The sequence below is a fragment of the Scatophagus argus genome, chromosome 8, assembly GCF_020382885.2.
Source record: "Scatophagus argus isolate fScaArg1 chromosome 8, fScaArg1.pri, whole genome shotgun sequence".
NCBI classification, from domain to species: Eukaryota; Metazoa; Chordata; class Actinopteri; family Scatophagidae; genus Scatophagus; species Scatophagus argus.
The window spans coordinates 20,550,451-20,567,303 of record NC_058500.1 but is presented as its reverse complement, the minus strand read 5'-3'; the positions used below and the strand labels follow the sequence as shown (position 1 = coordinate 20,567,303).

The 16,853-nt window shown below is 38.4% G+C and overlaps 1 protein-coding gene across 2 annotated transcripts; it reads left to right on the top strand.

The window, feature by feature from the left end:
* The first annotated feature begins 3,133 nt into the window (after window positions 1-3,133).
* Window positions 3,134-15,494, top strand: LOC124063868 (protein-glutamine gamma-glutamyltransferase 2-like). 2 transcript variants are annotated; one of them, XM_046397950.1, is made up of 15 exons: window positions 3,134-3,237; window positions 3,853-4,047; window positions 4,880-5,116; window positions 5,203-5,321; window positions 5,692-5,820; window positions 5,957-6,134; window positions 7,511-7,646; window positions 8,039-8,142; window positions 8,356-8,595; window positions 8,699-8,746; window positions 9,074-9,127; window positions 10,592-10,801; window positions 11,650-11,810; window positions 12,810-12,949; window positions 14,225-15,494. In XM_046397950.1, the coding sequence occupies exons 1-15, from the start codon at window positions 3,201-3,203 to the stop codon at window positions 14,379-14,381; spliced, it is 2,145 nt and encodes a 714-aa protein (XP_046253906.1). In that variant the 5' UTR covers window positions 3,134-3,200; the 3' UTR covers window positions 14,382-15,494. The 2 variants fall into 2 exon arrangements, with proteins under 2 accessions (XP_046253906.1, XP_046253905.1); XM_046397949.1 differs by having other exon boundaries at window positions 10,589-10,801.
* The last annotated feature ends 1,359 nt before the right edge of the window (window positions 15,495-16,853 follow it).

The window sequence follows — 16,853 nt, the reverse complement described above, 5'->3', positions numbered from 1 at the left end:
AATTTCATTTTGTTGCTTCATACTGGGGGGGAACAGATTTGTACTTGTGAATTATTAATGGGCCCCGATATGCCCTTTTGTATCAAATTTTATTTGACACAAATAAAAAGTTAATTATTTTGATTTGACCTATTTGTACCACATCCTGTCTTCCTGAAATGCAAAATCTTATTTTTAAATTATTTTGTTTTGGCTTGTAACAAATGATTATTTTAATTATGGATTAATCTGCTTGCTATTTTCCCTATTAGTGAACTGTTTGGCTTGTAAAACATTCAGAGAGAAATCACGGTTACCCAGAGCCCAAAGTGACCCACCTTTACAGTGCAGTCCAAACCTCAAAATAACACTAAAAGAAAAAGAAGTAAATCCTTCCATTTGAGAAAGTGGAACCATGAAATATTTTTGCAGGAGAAATGACATGATCATAATGGTTGACAGTTAATTTTTTGCTAGTTGACTTAATTATTTCAGCTGTATTTCTTCATACTGTGCAAAACACTTCATCGGCTCTTTGTGTCTTCTGTATGTAAAAATTCTCACTTGTAAAGCTACTAAAGCTATCAAATGAATGTGAAGTAAAAGATTTCAATGTTGTTTGAGTAGAAGTAGAAAGTGGAATGAGAAGAAAACAGTCAAGTAACTAACTTGAGTAAATTAACTTATGCCCTGCCGCTGACTGCAGGTAAAAGCAGTGAGTCACAAATGCATATGAAACGTGTATGACTGTGTAAGCCTGCTGTTCAGTCTGATAGCCTGCAGGAACAAACGTCTGTCGTACTGACATTGGGTACATTGTTATGTTCCACTTCATTCCTATTGCTGCTTTCGTCACCACTGTAGCTACGTATATTGACATCAGCAAAATGAAAAAAAATGAAATCATGCAACGTACTTCTTGTATTTCATTAAATGTATTACACATTATCTTACAGCTCTTATGATTAGGAATAAGGAAAATGAAGGCCTGACTGTGAGATTAACATTGCCTGAAAAAAAACTGAAGAAATACACGAGGAGGTCAGTAACTCATTCTCCAAAAGTATTTGTCACGTACAAGTCTGTACAATCTCACCAATACAGCTAGAGGGAGCCGTTCGTCCAAGGCAGCAGAGGAGACCAGCGAACAAGCAGATGAAGTCAGTGATTCGTAATACATACAGTCAACGGTGTCGGTTCTCTCTGACGTGATTTTAGTGATGAGTCTTATAGTGTAAATGATGATTGAGATAGGACCAACGCCTAATTCAGAAAAAGAGATGAATAAACTCTTTCTCCAGAAAGGAGTGAATGTGGGCACACACCTACAGTCATTAGCCATGACAATGAAATGATGATAAAAGAAAAAATAAATTCTGAAGTCTACACGCTTGACTGCTCTAAGGATGGATTCTTACATTAGTCACCTGTTAGCATGTGAAAGTGGGCGAGATTACAAAACTCATTTCCTTTAATCTTTTGTATTGGGTTGATATTTGAATTCAGATACTTTATTAAAGTATTTAGGCTTGAACTCATAATGAGCTCACATTTAAACATAAGCTTATTTTGATGTAGAACATTTTGAAACTTTGAGTCTGCACTTTATAAAATAGCTTTGGTAAGAAATACAAGGAGAGTGAAATTAGACTTCTTGTTCTAAAAAACATTATTTAACAAAGAACTCATAGTAACTGCCTCTGTGGGCATTAAGGAAAATAAAATGATACTCATGCTAAACTTTGCATGATATTGTCATGATCTCATTGTGCAACACTTATTATTCTGAAATGTGATACAATGTGATAATGTGTCACATTTTCAGTTATTTGCCACACCTGCAGCAGTGTGTTTCCAGTAAATGATGTGAAACAAGATGAGCTTGTCCTTTTCCAGTGAAAGTTATGTGGTATTCATGACAGAACTGCTTCCTCTGCAGCAAAAGTGTGGAGGAATGTGGATCATATCAATATTTTAAATCAAGTAGTTTTCAGAAATATGCATGGAGTCCAAGTGAGCTGCTGGTTTGTTTTTCAGCCATGCCATGAAATTCAGTTCAAACAATCAGTTACCCCTGATGAATTCTAATAACGTTTGATCTTTTGTACATGTTAAAGTCACCCTGGTCTTTTCAGTCACACAGTATTTTTCTGCAATGAACTCTTTAAAAGCTTTGCTTTCTGGAGGTGATCCCTCAACGGAACAGTAGCAGCTTGTAAACAACGATATGTCTATGCTGAAAGACTGTACTGTAAGGGCAAAAGACATTTTCACACTGATAGAAACAGCTTGAAAAGATACATGTTCAGGTCAGTAACTTTGCAGCAGTGTTGTGTATCACATACTAATAAGGAGTTAAAGCTCATACAACTGAAATGACGGTACAGAGGGGACACAAACTGGCAGAGAAACCCAGTAAACTGATGCAATTCCCTCTCAAAGGTGATTTCAGTGAAGACTATTTGCATTGATGCGGCATATTACAAGGTTGGTAAAATATGACCGACAAGTCAGTGACTGCCATAACAACCTTTTATTTCATAAGCCTGATTATGAACCACTGAGTAGGCCATATTACCAAGACCCCAGAAAACTCACAGGTCAGATTCACTGTGCTACTGGGTTATTGTGATTTGCAGTTTCATTGTGCTCATGAATTTCAATCACATGTTTTGTCCCTTTAATTCGCACAAATGAAGCAGCCTTGATGCTACATGCTTAACACCTTACAAAGTAATTCAGCACCACAGTCTCATAAATGATTATAGATTTGAATTTGTATCCCCCTTAGGAGCATCAAAAGTAATAAAATATAGCTATTATATAATATTTAGCTGTTGCACTAGATTTGTCAGGTGTGTCATCATGCTTGTTCTGGTAATTATCTCCCATCGTAGTCACATCATTTTGTTGGGTTTGTTGTGTTAAAAGTCCATAAAATGTCTTGCAGTGTCTTTACATAGATGCAACTAAACTAATCCTTCCACTTAATGAGACCACTAGTGTTGTATGTTACAGTACACTGTATGGTTAGATGCCATCACATGTCAACATTGATTTTAAAAAAAAAGGTTAATCATTGCTTTTGGGCATGGGTTTGCCACTTTTGACCACTGTGAGCAGACAATATAAATGAAAGAGGGAGTGTGAGATCCGTGTCAGTGAGAAGGTGGAGTCTGCTTGTCATTCCTTCAGCCACCTGTAACGCCTGCTGTCAGACAATGGACTGCATGCAACAGACAATACACTACATCTCTGGTGAGTTCACTCTGAAATCATGCTTACCCTTTAGCGTTACCTTCTCTACAGAAAGCTGTGTGCATGCCTTTGTGTTACTTTGACTTGGCCTGAGTTGAGTTACTTTTGGATTTTGCAAAATCATTGCTATGTATCATTTAAGACTCATTTCATTTATGGCTTGACAAGACACTTTGTAACAGAAGTTAAGTGTATCCCAGATCACATTTCACATCCAAGTATTATTTCAACAGAAGTCAGGTAGACTGAGTTAAACTGAGTGACTTAAAATGGTTACTTTTCTGCTCTGTTGATTCAAGTGTTTGAGTTTTAGCCACTGAGGTGCTAGTAACTACACAGACACTGTATGGTTATCAATGTAGATAGCCTGGTGGCAAAGCAGAGCATGTGATACAAAGTGATATCTTAGTCCAGTACTTTTTCCCAGAGTAAATATCATGTGGTTTCATGTGGTGGGGCCAGAAATGCTGTGATTCATCCAACGCATGTGCTGGCAAAATGAGACAAGTGGCTTCTATGACCTCCATCTCCAAAGCTCCCTACTCCTGATGTTTCTGCTCTGCTCTTCTCACATGTCTGTGGTAAATCAATGTAGTGTTCATACTCTGTTTTCAGGCCCTAATAGCGGCCACTGCCAGCTGAAGTTTGTCAACTTTGAGGCTCATGAAAACCACATTTCCCATGATACATGGGGGCTCAGCCAAAAGCACCTGGTGTTGCGACGAGGAAAACCGTTCAAGGTCACTCTGCTGTTTGGCAGCCACTCATGGAATCCTCGCACTGAGATCCCTGTCCTGGAGGTTTGGCTAGGTATCAAAGATAGGATTAAGTCTGCTCACACTTGAAGCTAGATCGTGTCTCTTCTGAACGAAAAAATTACACAGTCTTACTTTTGCAAATGAAAAGAACCCTTGTTTGAACCCCTTCTACAACCTTAATCAGTAACTTAGTGGCAAATCTCAGCTGATGTTAGCAAACTAGACATAGGTACATGCTCATATTATTTTTGCTGACTATAACTCTTGTTTTACCAACTTTAAGTAGTTTAACATTTTGGGAAATACTCTTACATGCTTCTGACTGAGATGAAAAGAGTGACATCCATTTCAGATTTGAGTGCTAAATACAAAGCTCGCCATGATGTGGTTTGCCTAGGTTAAGATAAACACAAGGAAACAGGTGGAAGCAGCTAGACTGGCTCTGCCCAAAGTGAACAGAAACACATTCTGTCACCTCTAACTCTCTCTAATTAATATCTCATTTTTCAATCTGTGCACAAAATAAAGGTAGAAATGTCAGTGTTTGATTTTAAGTTAGTATCTCAATAAGCTTTATGTGGAAGGCTCGCTATTTTACTTTTTTAGCATAGCTTTTGTGCTATGCTATGCTAGGCTAACCATGTCATCACTCCAGGTCAATACTGTGCACAGCTGTAACAAGAACTAGCTAGAGGAGAGGGAGGAAATGAAACATAGTGTTGCAGTAGCAGTTAGATTTTGCTAACATTACATTGGCCATCATAAGCTACTTCATACATCATACCAGATCATGTGTTTTTATTGTTCACCAGTTCAACTTCTTCATTCAAAAGTTACGCTGTCTCACTTTAAATAAACCGCAAGTGCTTTCTTTCATCATACAGGTGACATGTCAGAGAGGATCCCCGTCCAGTTCTCTGACAAGCAGTTTGACACCCAAAGCTGGTCAGCCAGAATCTACACAGGTGACATGCACCCTCAGTCAGTCACCATCCACATCTGCTCCCCTGTTCTGTCCTCAGTGGGTCTGTATCACCTCCACATGCACATGGAGACCATATGCAGCAGAAGGAGCTACGCACTGGGAACATTTGTGCTGCTGTGCAACCCTTGGTTGAAAGGTGAGTCCATGTACTTATATGTACTTTATAGTTTTCACCATTATCTTGTTCGAAAGTGATTTTGTTCCACTGCCATTGCTCCTCAGATGATCAGGTGTACATGCCCCTGGATGTCCAAAAACAAGAGTACATCAAAAGTGATTGTGGGCTGGTGTACATGGGCACCCATCTAAACATTAGTAGGCGACCCTGGTCCTTTGGTCAGGTATGTGACACTTATTATGCAACTATTGTGAATGGGTCACATAGAGTCACAGAATTACATCACAAAACTACTCAAGGCATGTGTCAAGGAGGGGAGACCAGCCAAGTTAAAGTGCACATTAAATATGTCATTAGAAAAAAGTGAACATAACTATTTACAAAAGAGCATTGGGTGTGGAGTGTATAACTGCATCAGTAGTGAGGGAACATGCAGGTGTGAATCCTACCAAAATAGGCTAACAACACTCCCTGACTGCCAGCTCCTGCAGAAGTAGACAAGTTCGTCTTGTGCAGACAGACGGGGAGGGGTTGTAACAGTACTTTGTAGGTAAGAATTGAGCACAGCTGTGTTTGTGTTTCCATGTGTGCAGTATGAGCCTGGGGTACTTGAGGCATGTCTGCAGCTTCTGCAAGTCAGCCCACAGCACCTCAGCGACAAACGCAAAGACTACATTCTACGAGCAGACCCTGTCTACCTCAGCAAGGTGATCTGTGCTATGGTGAGAGACAACAGTCACAAATTACTTCCTAATATTATCAATAATATGACTGGAATTTATCAATTCATTTTCCTTGCACTTTCACAGAGAAGAAAGAAATAAAGAAAGGTCTGTAATGTTTCTCCTCCTGTCCAAGGTGAACTGTGCAGATGACCTGGGAATTTTGGAGGGGAAGTGGCAGGGAAGCTACCAAGATGGCGTCAACCCAACTGAGTGGAGCGGCAGCGCTGACATCCTTCTCCAATGGGCCTCGTCCAACTACAGCCCTGTGCGCTATGGGCAGTGCTGGGTCTTTGCATCTGTTCTCTGCACAGGTACTTTGAATAATTTAGACTCAAAAACGTGAATTTATGCCAAAATCATGGCTGACATTTAAGTGTTACTGAACTATCTGCAAAGCTTAGCAGCTGAATTTTAATTGGCCTATAGAGTCCAGTTATCTACCAGTTATCTAGTTAGCACAGCTTCACTTTTTTACAATGTTCCTAGCCCATCACAGTTTGGTTTAAACTACTGTAGTGATACTTCTGTATTTGTCTATTTTATTTATAGGTTTCATTCCAGTTATTAGTTGCTCATCCTCTCAAATAAGCACTATTCATTTGTTCCAGCAGTTGAGAGAAAAGCAAAACCTAGGACGTAAAACTTTCACGTAAAAGTTTTGCAGGAATGTAACTAATGCAGGTGATTCCATAGAGGACACAAGGGGTCACTGGATGGTTTGATTATAAAAGCTATGTAAATTTTATACTAGGGTTCTCACAGTCACCAAATTTGAATTCAAATGAAACAAATGAGAGTATATCTTCAGGATGAGTGCTGTTCATTCAGACAGTAAAGCACCAGAGCCTTAGAGAATCTGTGACAAGCAGCCCGGAAGAGGTTGTGGAGGTTGGATTTGCTTTTCTTTAATTTATTACTCATCCATGTTGGGCAATTCTAAAATAACTTTGATGATGTCCTCAAAGTTATGTGAGCTTCAAAACTTAACATGTCAACAGAAATGTTGTGTAACAAGCTGGATATGTGGAGTTTGAAGGACACAGACATTTAACAGCATGTGAGGGTGTCATGAAAAACATTTTTGTGTTGTATTGTGCAAGATGCAACATTTTTGGGGATCAGGGATTTAGTAACAGACATCTCAGCATCTGCGGCTGAAATTTGACCGTTCTTTTTTATAGCTGTCTCTTGCAAGAAAGTGCAAAATTGGTGTAAGAGTTCTCCCTGTTGAGGCTTTCACTGAATTAACAACAAACCTTTTGTTATCTTAAGCTCCACTTTTACTAGATTCATTCTATTAGTGGGGGTGGATTGATTTTAACTTCAGCTGTTGGTCAGTGATTTTGATCCAGCCGGAGAACATGTGTAGGTTTACATACATGTGTAGGTAGGCACTCACTTCTATTGGTGTCTGCTGATGATTTTCATGTACACTGCTGGCCTTTGGCTGTGGAGTATATAGATACCAATAGGATTAAGAGAGAAAATATGTGATTTTTGTTTGCTGGCTTTATTTTTTTCTCACATTTTGGGTGAACTGATTTTGAAAATATCAACATCATCAATACCTCACTTGAATTTTCTGTATTTTTAAGAAGCATGTTTAACATTTCTGGCCTGAATTCCTCAATGATATTAAAATACTTGTCCATCTGGTGTTTCAGATCGTCTCTGTGTTTTTTTGCAGTGATGAGAGTGCTGGGGATTCCTTCCAGGGTGGTGACAGTTTTTAACGCAGCCCATGACAGTGATGCCAGCTTGAAAATTGAAGAATATTACTCCAGCACAGGGGAAAAGCTCCACATCTCAAAGGACAGCATTTGGTTGGTGTCTCTTGCTGTCAAACTACAAAGATGCCCGTTGGCATTTTACTCATTTTGCTATCAGGATGATTTGATATTTACATTTAAACTTTGACATTTTTCAAAAAGCACCATGGTAATTTTTTTTTTTAATAATCCAGTATATTGTTTTCTATTTTCACATTAAGCTATTTATTGTTCTTTATGAACATATGAATCCAGAGAAGAGGTCTACATTTGTTTAGGTTGATGTCAGCATTTCAATCATATTTTTACTTGCATTTGTCTTGCAAATTCGTTTGCCTGTGATCATGTTTATTGTTCTTCTGTGCATGCATGTCCATATTTGTTGATGTATGCATTCTCATGCGTTTATGTATGTGTGCATTCCAACCTGTGTGTCCTCTTGGCAGGAACTTCCATGTGTGGGTGGAGTGCTGGATGAGGAGAACAGACCTTGGTGCAGAGTTTGATGGCTGGCAGGTAGTGGATCCGACCCCTCAGGAGAAGAGCGCAGGTGGGGCCCCTGCACCAACATGGTGCTGTCATTTATTCTGATTTCAATATTTTTTTTAACTTTATGAATTTAAAACCTTCGAATCTGGACACAAAATTACCTTCCTGATGAAAACAAAGGGCTTCCTTCTTGAGTAAATGTCACAGAAAGTGAAGCCTAATTGTGTGACTTATTTGTGAATGAAACTAACGGTTAAGGCATCGTTCTCTGCAGGCATATACTGCTGTGGCCCCTGCCCAGTGGTTGCTATCAAGCACCGTTGCCTTGGTACGCCCTATGACTCCTCCTTCATCTATGCCTCTGTTGATGCTGACATCGTTCGGCTGATTGTGCGAAATGGACAAGTGGTGGGGAGGACGGTGGACAAGGAGTGGGTAGGACAGCTCATCTACACCAAGAGCATTGGCTCAGACAGACCAGAGAACCTGACACAGACTTATAAGAGCAAGAAAAGTAAGACAAGCTCCTCTGTTTGTTTAAAAAAAAGACAATTTGTCTAATAAGAAGAGTCTATCTTTGTTCTCTGCATTTCTCACATCAATTTTTCCTTTTTCAGGGGGTCAGATAGCCATCAAAGAGGAGATGATCAACCAGATCCACCAGAGTGAGTCCGTGACTGCATAACAAAACATCTTTGACCTCCTTTCCCCCTGCAAACATTCACTACATACCATAGTTGGTCTTTGTTTTCTGTTTTCAACCTGAAAAGCTTTGAAAATGAATGGATTTCTCCACAGTTATCCATATACCCATTGCGGAATATGTAACAGCTCCATTTTATGTGTGCAAAGTTTAATGTTAAAAATAAGCTCACAACTTTTTTTGTTCTTTGGTAGAGAGGTGTCCTTTCATATTTCTGATGAACTGTTGACCATTTTCCCATTTGATACTGCTGTTTCTTTCATGACATAATCTCTCCCTGTCACTGCAGTGTCAAGTTCTACATATTGTAGTTTGCAGTCCAGTCCAATGAGGGGTGGAACAGGTAAGCGTCCATTCTGTTCACGCTATCACTATACACACACAGAGTCACTATTTTGGCTTCATTTTCACAGTGCCACAAGGTGTTTGCCAGTGAAAAGTACTAACACCCATAGTCAGTGGTTCAGTTCCCACTGGAACCATATCTACTAAAATGTGTATGCTGTAAAGTAGTAATATGCTTAGTAGTAGTAATATCAGTGTTATTAGTAGTAATATTAGTGTGCACAAATAAAAAACTTTTATTTTAGACTTTCGTCTTTCCAAAGACTGTGCCTGAAATAACTCGCTTATCCAGGAATTCACTGTTTCTCACATATTAAACCCTCAATACATTCAGCAATATATTGACATTTCAAACATTTATTTTGCATGGATCACCACTGATTTCTGGCTGACATACCTTAATCAAAGCAGATGCTTTGCATGTATACTGTGATGGTCACTTCAATTCAAAATATTTTACATGTTCCACCAAAGCAAGTTGTTTAAGACAAAGACTTTCTAATGTGTGTAGCTTGTACTGAGAATTAAAAATGTGTCTCGGTAAATATTACATTCTTCAAAATCACTGTGTTTACCAAATATGCCTTACTGTATAATGCAGTATGTTAAATATTTTACACTGAGACAGATGGAAATCAAATGAGATATTTAACTGGTTGTGCTTGGCAGAACCTTAAAGTGGCACTGCGCTGGTTTTATTTGTCGATGCCAGATCTGTGGCTGAACAGTAAACATTTGTCACCTTGATTAATTGTTGTTGTGATTCGATCCCGTTGCTTTTTCTTTACAAAATCTCACCCGTATTTTTCTAATAGTATGCTTGTGTTATGCTTCTACATCTCTATGTCTGGTAGATCAGGAGGTGAAACAGTTGTGGCCTACTTCTTCGTAGCTGAGTGGCTTTTGCTGCATTTTACTGCAGATGCTGTTTGTAGTGTTCTCGTGCAGGGCGTAGGGAAACTCTGACTAAACACCAAGGTAAACCGATGCCAATGAAGACAGAGCCGTAGTAACGCTGACCATTTACTGTCACACTCAATGACTACTGGTGAAAAAAGCAAATAAATCAATAGACAAATATTAAGTATCTGTGTTTTTTTAACTAAACATTGCATCGTACATAAGTGTAAATAAACTTGTTTTAAGTAACTCATTAAATCTAATTTTTAGCAAAATAACTTCTAATATATATTTCTTTAACATATCCAAAATCATCTAAATCAACTTCCGGCATTGTCTCTATGATATTTAATGGTGTATTGCAGTGGATTGCTCCAGGGGCACGCAGCACATGTTTCTCAAGCAGGACCAGGTAAACAGGAAGGGAAGGGGTGATCAAAAACCAGTTTGTTCATGGACTAAAACAAGCACAGTTTGCACCAGTAGCAGTAGTTTACTTTTCACTGGTTTGTCATTTGCCATCTGAAGTAACATACATACTCTCCACATCTCATTCCAGCAGATATGTCACCTGGTTTGGAGGTGTCCCTAAACATAGACGGGAGGACAACACTGGGTGACAGCATCATCATGTGTGTGACAATCACAAACCAGTCAAATAGCCCCAGGGACCTGGTGGAACACCTCAATGCTCAGCTGAAGAAGTACAACCAAAGCCCACAGGAGATCTTTTGGAAATCACACAAACAAGTGCGCATACAGGCTGGTGAAGGTGAGGCCCTGTGAACTCTGCAGTGCAGGAAACACTTGCAGAATTGGAGAATTTGATAATAAAATTGAACAGAATATCTTGCCAAAATGTGAATGCATGAACTAAAAACCATTCTTTTCTATTCCATTATAAGTGTTTTTTCATGGTGCCTAAGCCAAACGAAAAGAAAGTAAAAACTATGCTGCTAAATTTTGGTGTCATTAACACTTTGATGTTTACTCCAAGTAAAAAACAATGTAAATTTTTTGTTTTGTATTTTTTACATTACTGGGCACTAATAATAAGAAAAAAATGCATTTATTATTATTATTATTATTATTGTTTTATTTGTATTATTTTGTTATTTTTTCTTATTAGCATAGCGTAGCATACCTTGACTGAACAAATAAGGCTGATTTAAATTCAATTTAAATTCAAATTTGAGATTCAAATTGAGATATCATGACTCAAAATGTGCTCTACCAAATGCTTGAGCAGACAGTCAAAGGGTTAACAAACTGCTTCTGTCCTCTGCCCTCTGGTGTTTTGCTGAAGGCAAAGTTTAGGTCCTCTTCCACACACACACACACACACACACGCACACACACACACACACACACACAGTCATGTCAAAGAGGCCTGTGAGAGAGCTAAATCATCCCATAAACTGAGGAATTTGACACTAACAACTAAACTCAGAGCAACAGGAGGAGATATTTTGTTTAGTAAAACTTGTGATTTTGTTCTGCTTGGTGACAATTATATTACTTTTTGTTAAATGAAACCTTTACAAAACCTTATACATTACACATTTGATTCGCTACATTTCTGTCATGTTAACTTTCCTCCATCCTTTATGTTCTCTGCAGTTTTGAAGCTCTACCACACCATCTCTCCCTCTGAGTATGAGTCGGTCCTGGCGTGTGACGACATTGTGAACATGGCAGTGGTGATTAAGGATGTGAGGACCAAAGAAAGAGTCCTGGCTGCACAGGAATTCAACCTAAGCACACCACAGATCATCATAGAGGTACAGCAGCACCCTGCATCCCTACTCTGCCACTCAGAAAGTTTTTCAAATAAATTATGTACTGTTGTCTTATTTTCTTTTTCCTAGTCATCTTTGTTCTCTTTGATCATGGCAGTCAGTTGTACAAGACAAGATGAAATTATTATTTTTTAATGAGGAGCAAAGAGATAAATTCATATCGGAAAAATATTCAGCTGTAATCCCCTCTTCATCTGTGCAACATTGTTTGGTGACCTAAATCTTGGAACTTTTTTCACTCACTAAACCATACAATGATGCACAGAATTTGTCATATGTGATGATATTTATTCAGTTTAATTCTCCTCTCACTCGGGTTTTACAGTCTAAGACATCACCATTATACAGTAAAGGTGATACAGTCTGTCGTGGCACCTGTAACCTTCTGTTAAAGGAGTCATATGTTGCACCATATGCTGATCTCTACTGCTCAGCTAATGGCACATCTGGATCATACTCAGCTGACTTTAGGCCAGTGTCGTTTATTTGCACTACCATAATGAGTAATTAGCAAACGGTACTGTCTGATAGTTTCACACTAAGGTTATTCAGCTTAATATGAATGAAAGTCTAAAAAAGACTAGTAAGTCAACCTCTCAACTGATAAACCATCTATAGACAATTTCAATGGGAAGGTATTAGGAAAAAAATCCTGCGTGTTTAAAGAATAAACTTAGCTTGGTAATGTTCAGGACTAATTTGTTCATTCTCACTTATTTAGTACAGTATGCAACACAATATTCCATACTCTTGATTCTCTATCATCCTTACTAATATTGGTAAAGTTTATAACAAATTTAGTCATCTGCATACATAAGTATGTCTGCATTTCTAACAACATAAGGCAAGGTGTTAAAGTAAACCAAGCAACTATCTTGTGGAACACCACAAGGTATATTTTTTGCTACCATTGAAAAATACTTAGGGTTAATCTTTATTCCATCTTTTGGAACAAATAAAACAAATCAAATAAATCCACAGATCAAAGGAGGGGACAGCATCCAGATGAAGAAGGAGCACACGGCCCATGTGTCCCTCATCAGCACTTTCAGCAAAACTCTGAATGGAGCTGTGCTAACTGTGAAGGGGTTTGGCTTGTTACAAGGCAAACATGAGGCCAGGTGAGTCTTTTTATGGTTGGACTTTAAGAGATACATAAATCATCATTCTTAAATGATATGCGTGGTTGTTAAATGCATGGCTCCTGATGACAGCAGAGGTGTCGTGAAAAAGTCACAATTAGTGCCATGGCCACATTCCGATTGTGTCACACACATCTTCCTTCTTTAAGCTGGGAAGAAAAAAATGGTTTGTGGTGTAAGTGTCCGAGGAATGCGGTCTAGGAATGTTGTCAGGTATGTCGTTGCAGCAGTGGGAGCATAATGTTGTAACATTCAGATGTGGCTGAGTAACTTTGTGGGTGGAGCAAGGCACATCCTCAGGGGTTAAATTTACTTATACATTGTAATGCTGAGACCCCTGTTCTTCTTCTCTCCTAATCAAACACTTGCCATGCCATAGTGTCAGAAAAAAAAACTGCTGAAAACTAGCAAATTAAGGAAACTGATACAGTAGCTTTATAGTTGGATAGAATGATGAGAGCTAAAGAAAACCATGCATGAAAGGTAAAAAAAGGAATTAAAAAGAAAAAAAGTACAACATAGTAAAGATTCATGAGCTGTTTGTTGCTTTCTACAAGTCTGTACCTCAAGCTGTAACACGCTCTTGCATTTTTAATTTTTTGATCAGGGTAAAAAGTTCATGTGTTTTGCCTCTGTTAATCTGCATAGGTCAGTGCTAAAAAGCTTTGAGATTTATTTAAATGGACCAAAAGCAACTCTTTAGTAAGGAAGGTTTAGAGACATGCATTTTTTTGGCTGTAGCAGGCATGAATCACCTCATGGTCAGTGAAGGGAAATGACTCTTCTATTTGTTTTGATGTAGCATCACTACATTTTACAGTATATATAACTTTTTATATACCGTATTTGCATTTTTCTTTGTTTGATGTGTTAAAATGTTATCTTCCTCTCTCATTTCCTCAGTTTAGTTCTTCTCCAGCTACTATATGGATTTAAAAGCATAAGACGTAGTTTTGGCCGCTAGGGTTGACTCAGTGAAACAAAACAAAAGACATAAGTGGTGTGGTGTCATGGGAGTTGCTGTCTTTATAGTTTAATGTCAACACTAAAGCTATTTGATGTGGTTCAGGCACAAGCGTTAAAGGTGAGACAATGTTCTAAAGTTTTATTTATGTCACATTTATGTTCGCTGGCTTCCTTCCTCACACTCTGACTCTCTCCCCACCAGACTGTTTCAGCTCTGGAGATACTCTGTGTCTGTCTTTGTGAGAGCTGAAATCTGGAAAGATTAAGTCTCTCTACTCTCTCTTCCAGACTGACTCTCCTGCAGCCAGGTGACAAAATAGAGAAGGAGGTGACCATCATGGCCACTTCACCAGGCACTAAACTACTGATGGCCTCTTTCTCACACAGCCACAGCCCCAGGATTGTTTCCAGGAGCTTCCACACAGTCTCTGTCGTGTCTGGATGACACTGAAGAGTTTATCCTCTCAAAAGCTTCAACTGCAAGAAATAACTTCTTTAACCTTTTGAGTGGTGTAGGTCCAACAGTATGGATTCAATTCTTTGCATCTAGGCATGCAAAAAGTGCGCATTTTTTTTCTTATGATACTGCATTTTCATTTTTTCTGTGCACACCTCAGGCCAAGTTCTCAGTTAAGTATACTGAAGCTGTCTCTATTCAGCGATCTCATTCGATTAATAGACATACCTATGATTATATAATATTTCTGCATTTTATTATACTTGCTTTTGACACATTTAATACAGGCTGTACATACACAAAAACATATTGTACACGATTATGATATTTGCATCAGTGGGGCAGTAATGCTGTAAGACATTACTCACAAAAATGGCAATTAAAAAATACAGTGCAACACTGTCATCTGCTTACCTTTAAGATCCTTTTTATTTCATTAAGAAAAGCATGTTGTGAGCCCAAACTGACCTTTTATCGGGTACAGAGGAACCAAGCAGGCATAGAGTGTGTCATAGGTAGATGTGGCTACAAGAGGCTGGCTATTTGCACACCTCCAAGCCTGATTCAAAATCAGATATCAAAATCCTTCCAAAAGCAGCATGTACAAATACTTTGTACATTTTCACACACATGCCAATAAAAACTGGGACAAAAAGAATCAAGCCTAAACATCTAAATTTGTATTTTTATTTTTACATTGTAATTATCATGAAAATATGAGCACACATCTCCATGGCACAGAGAGATGAAGTTGGAAGGAAAATATTGCATTAGAAATATTTTGTCAAGCTGCATGAGCTTTCACACAGAACTAAATGTATCTTATCTGATTGACGGTAGCTACACCAGTAGGCTGGACTTATGACCTATGATCAAAATATTATCAGATCGTATGTCAGGTTTTCTTATCTTGCCTGTGAAGATTCTCAGAAGCAGCTTGCTTGTCTTGCCAACACCCTCCAACATGCCCAGCTGACTTTGACTTCCTGCCAACATGGTCACCTGGCACATGTGTTGGAGTCTAGAAAGAGAAACCTGTGTGCTGTAAATTAAAGGGCCACTCTAGTGATTTATTGTACTGTTTGAGACATGGATTAAAAGGCCAAATGCCAGAGATATCCCGACTTTACCACCTTGTATGAGTTGCTACAGAAACCCTAGATCCCACATATCCCATAGTAACACGCGTTGTTAGACCCCTCCTGTCCAGTAAATGACTTCAAACTTCCTGCTCCCACTTTTCAGCACAGACCTTCTTTTGAAATTGTTCATCCTCTGAACCCAATAAGAGTTCACTCAAGTAATTCCATTTGAATAATTGTTCTGACTTTATAAAGCTGCTCCAGAGTCACAAAAGACATTACATAACTGTTTCACAGCTTCACATCATTTGCAAAATTGATTTTGATGCGTGAAATTGGTGGATTGCCCTTTCACAGGGGCAATGAGGCGCACTGATTCAATAAGACCGCTAGGTGGCAGCATGGGAGTTTCCCCTTGTATTTCAGTGTTAGAGCTTTTCTAACTGAAAATCATACTACTGTTTAACTTGAGACAAGAAAACATATATTAAAAGATGTACTTTAATGTTTCTTCTGTGGTTCTCTTCATTACCTTTCATTTGGTTCTGCCTGTCTCTGTGATTATATTGGACTTCAGAGGTTTAGTTTTAGGTTTAATTTAAAAAATGTTTTGCTTATGTACTCATGAAGTGGCAAACTAAGCACAAATATTGCTTTTCAACAATCCCTGCACCATGCCACATACCCTTAAACTAAAAACCAGCTGCTATATGCAGTGCTGAAGTTAAGACACAATCTTCTGTAGTTTGTCAAAAGCACAATGTATTAAAAATGCAGCTATGACTGAAAAAGTGTAGAAAAGAATTAGTGAAGGTTGGAATTGAAGAGAAAAACATTTATGATCAATCCCAACCGAAATTAGGTGGAAATAGGTTTCTGTCTTTGAATGAGTTGAATGAATGCATGATGAAAGGTCAGTTCATCAAAGAAGCATGAAAACAATATATTAGGAGAAGACACTGCATGCATTTTGGGACTTGTTAGGTAGTTTATAGAAAACATATTGAAAGAAATCATAGTTGTTACCTCTGATGATAATGAAAACAAGGCTAAATGCAATGAAACGCATTTAACTTTACACTGCTTTCAAAGAGTGCACTACTAGCACAATGTGTCTGAGCCTTTACAAATCACAGTTTAGAAATGAGAAATCAATCTGTTTTATGATTGCAACGCGCAATAGTTAAGGTTTGATCAGGTTTAGATGCAAAACAGGGCACAGGTACACATTGTGGTTTGGGTTAAGATGATTACCTCATGTTAACATTTTGGTGACTCATCCATTGCTTGAATCGTTACCTTCAGTTAACTTAAATCTGCTGACTGTTGACAAGACTGTTGACTGTTGGACAAACAATCAGCAGAGGCTGAAAAGTTA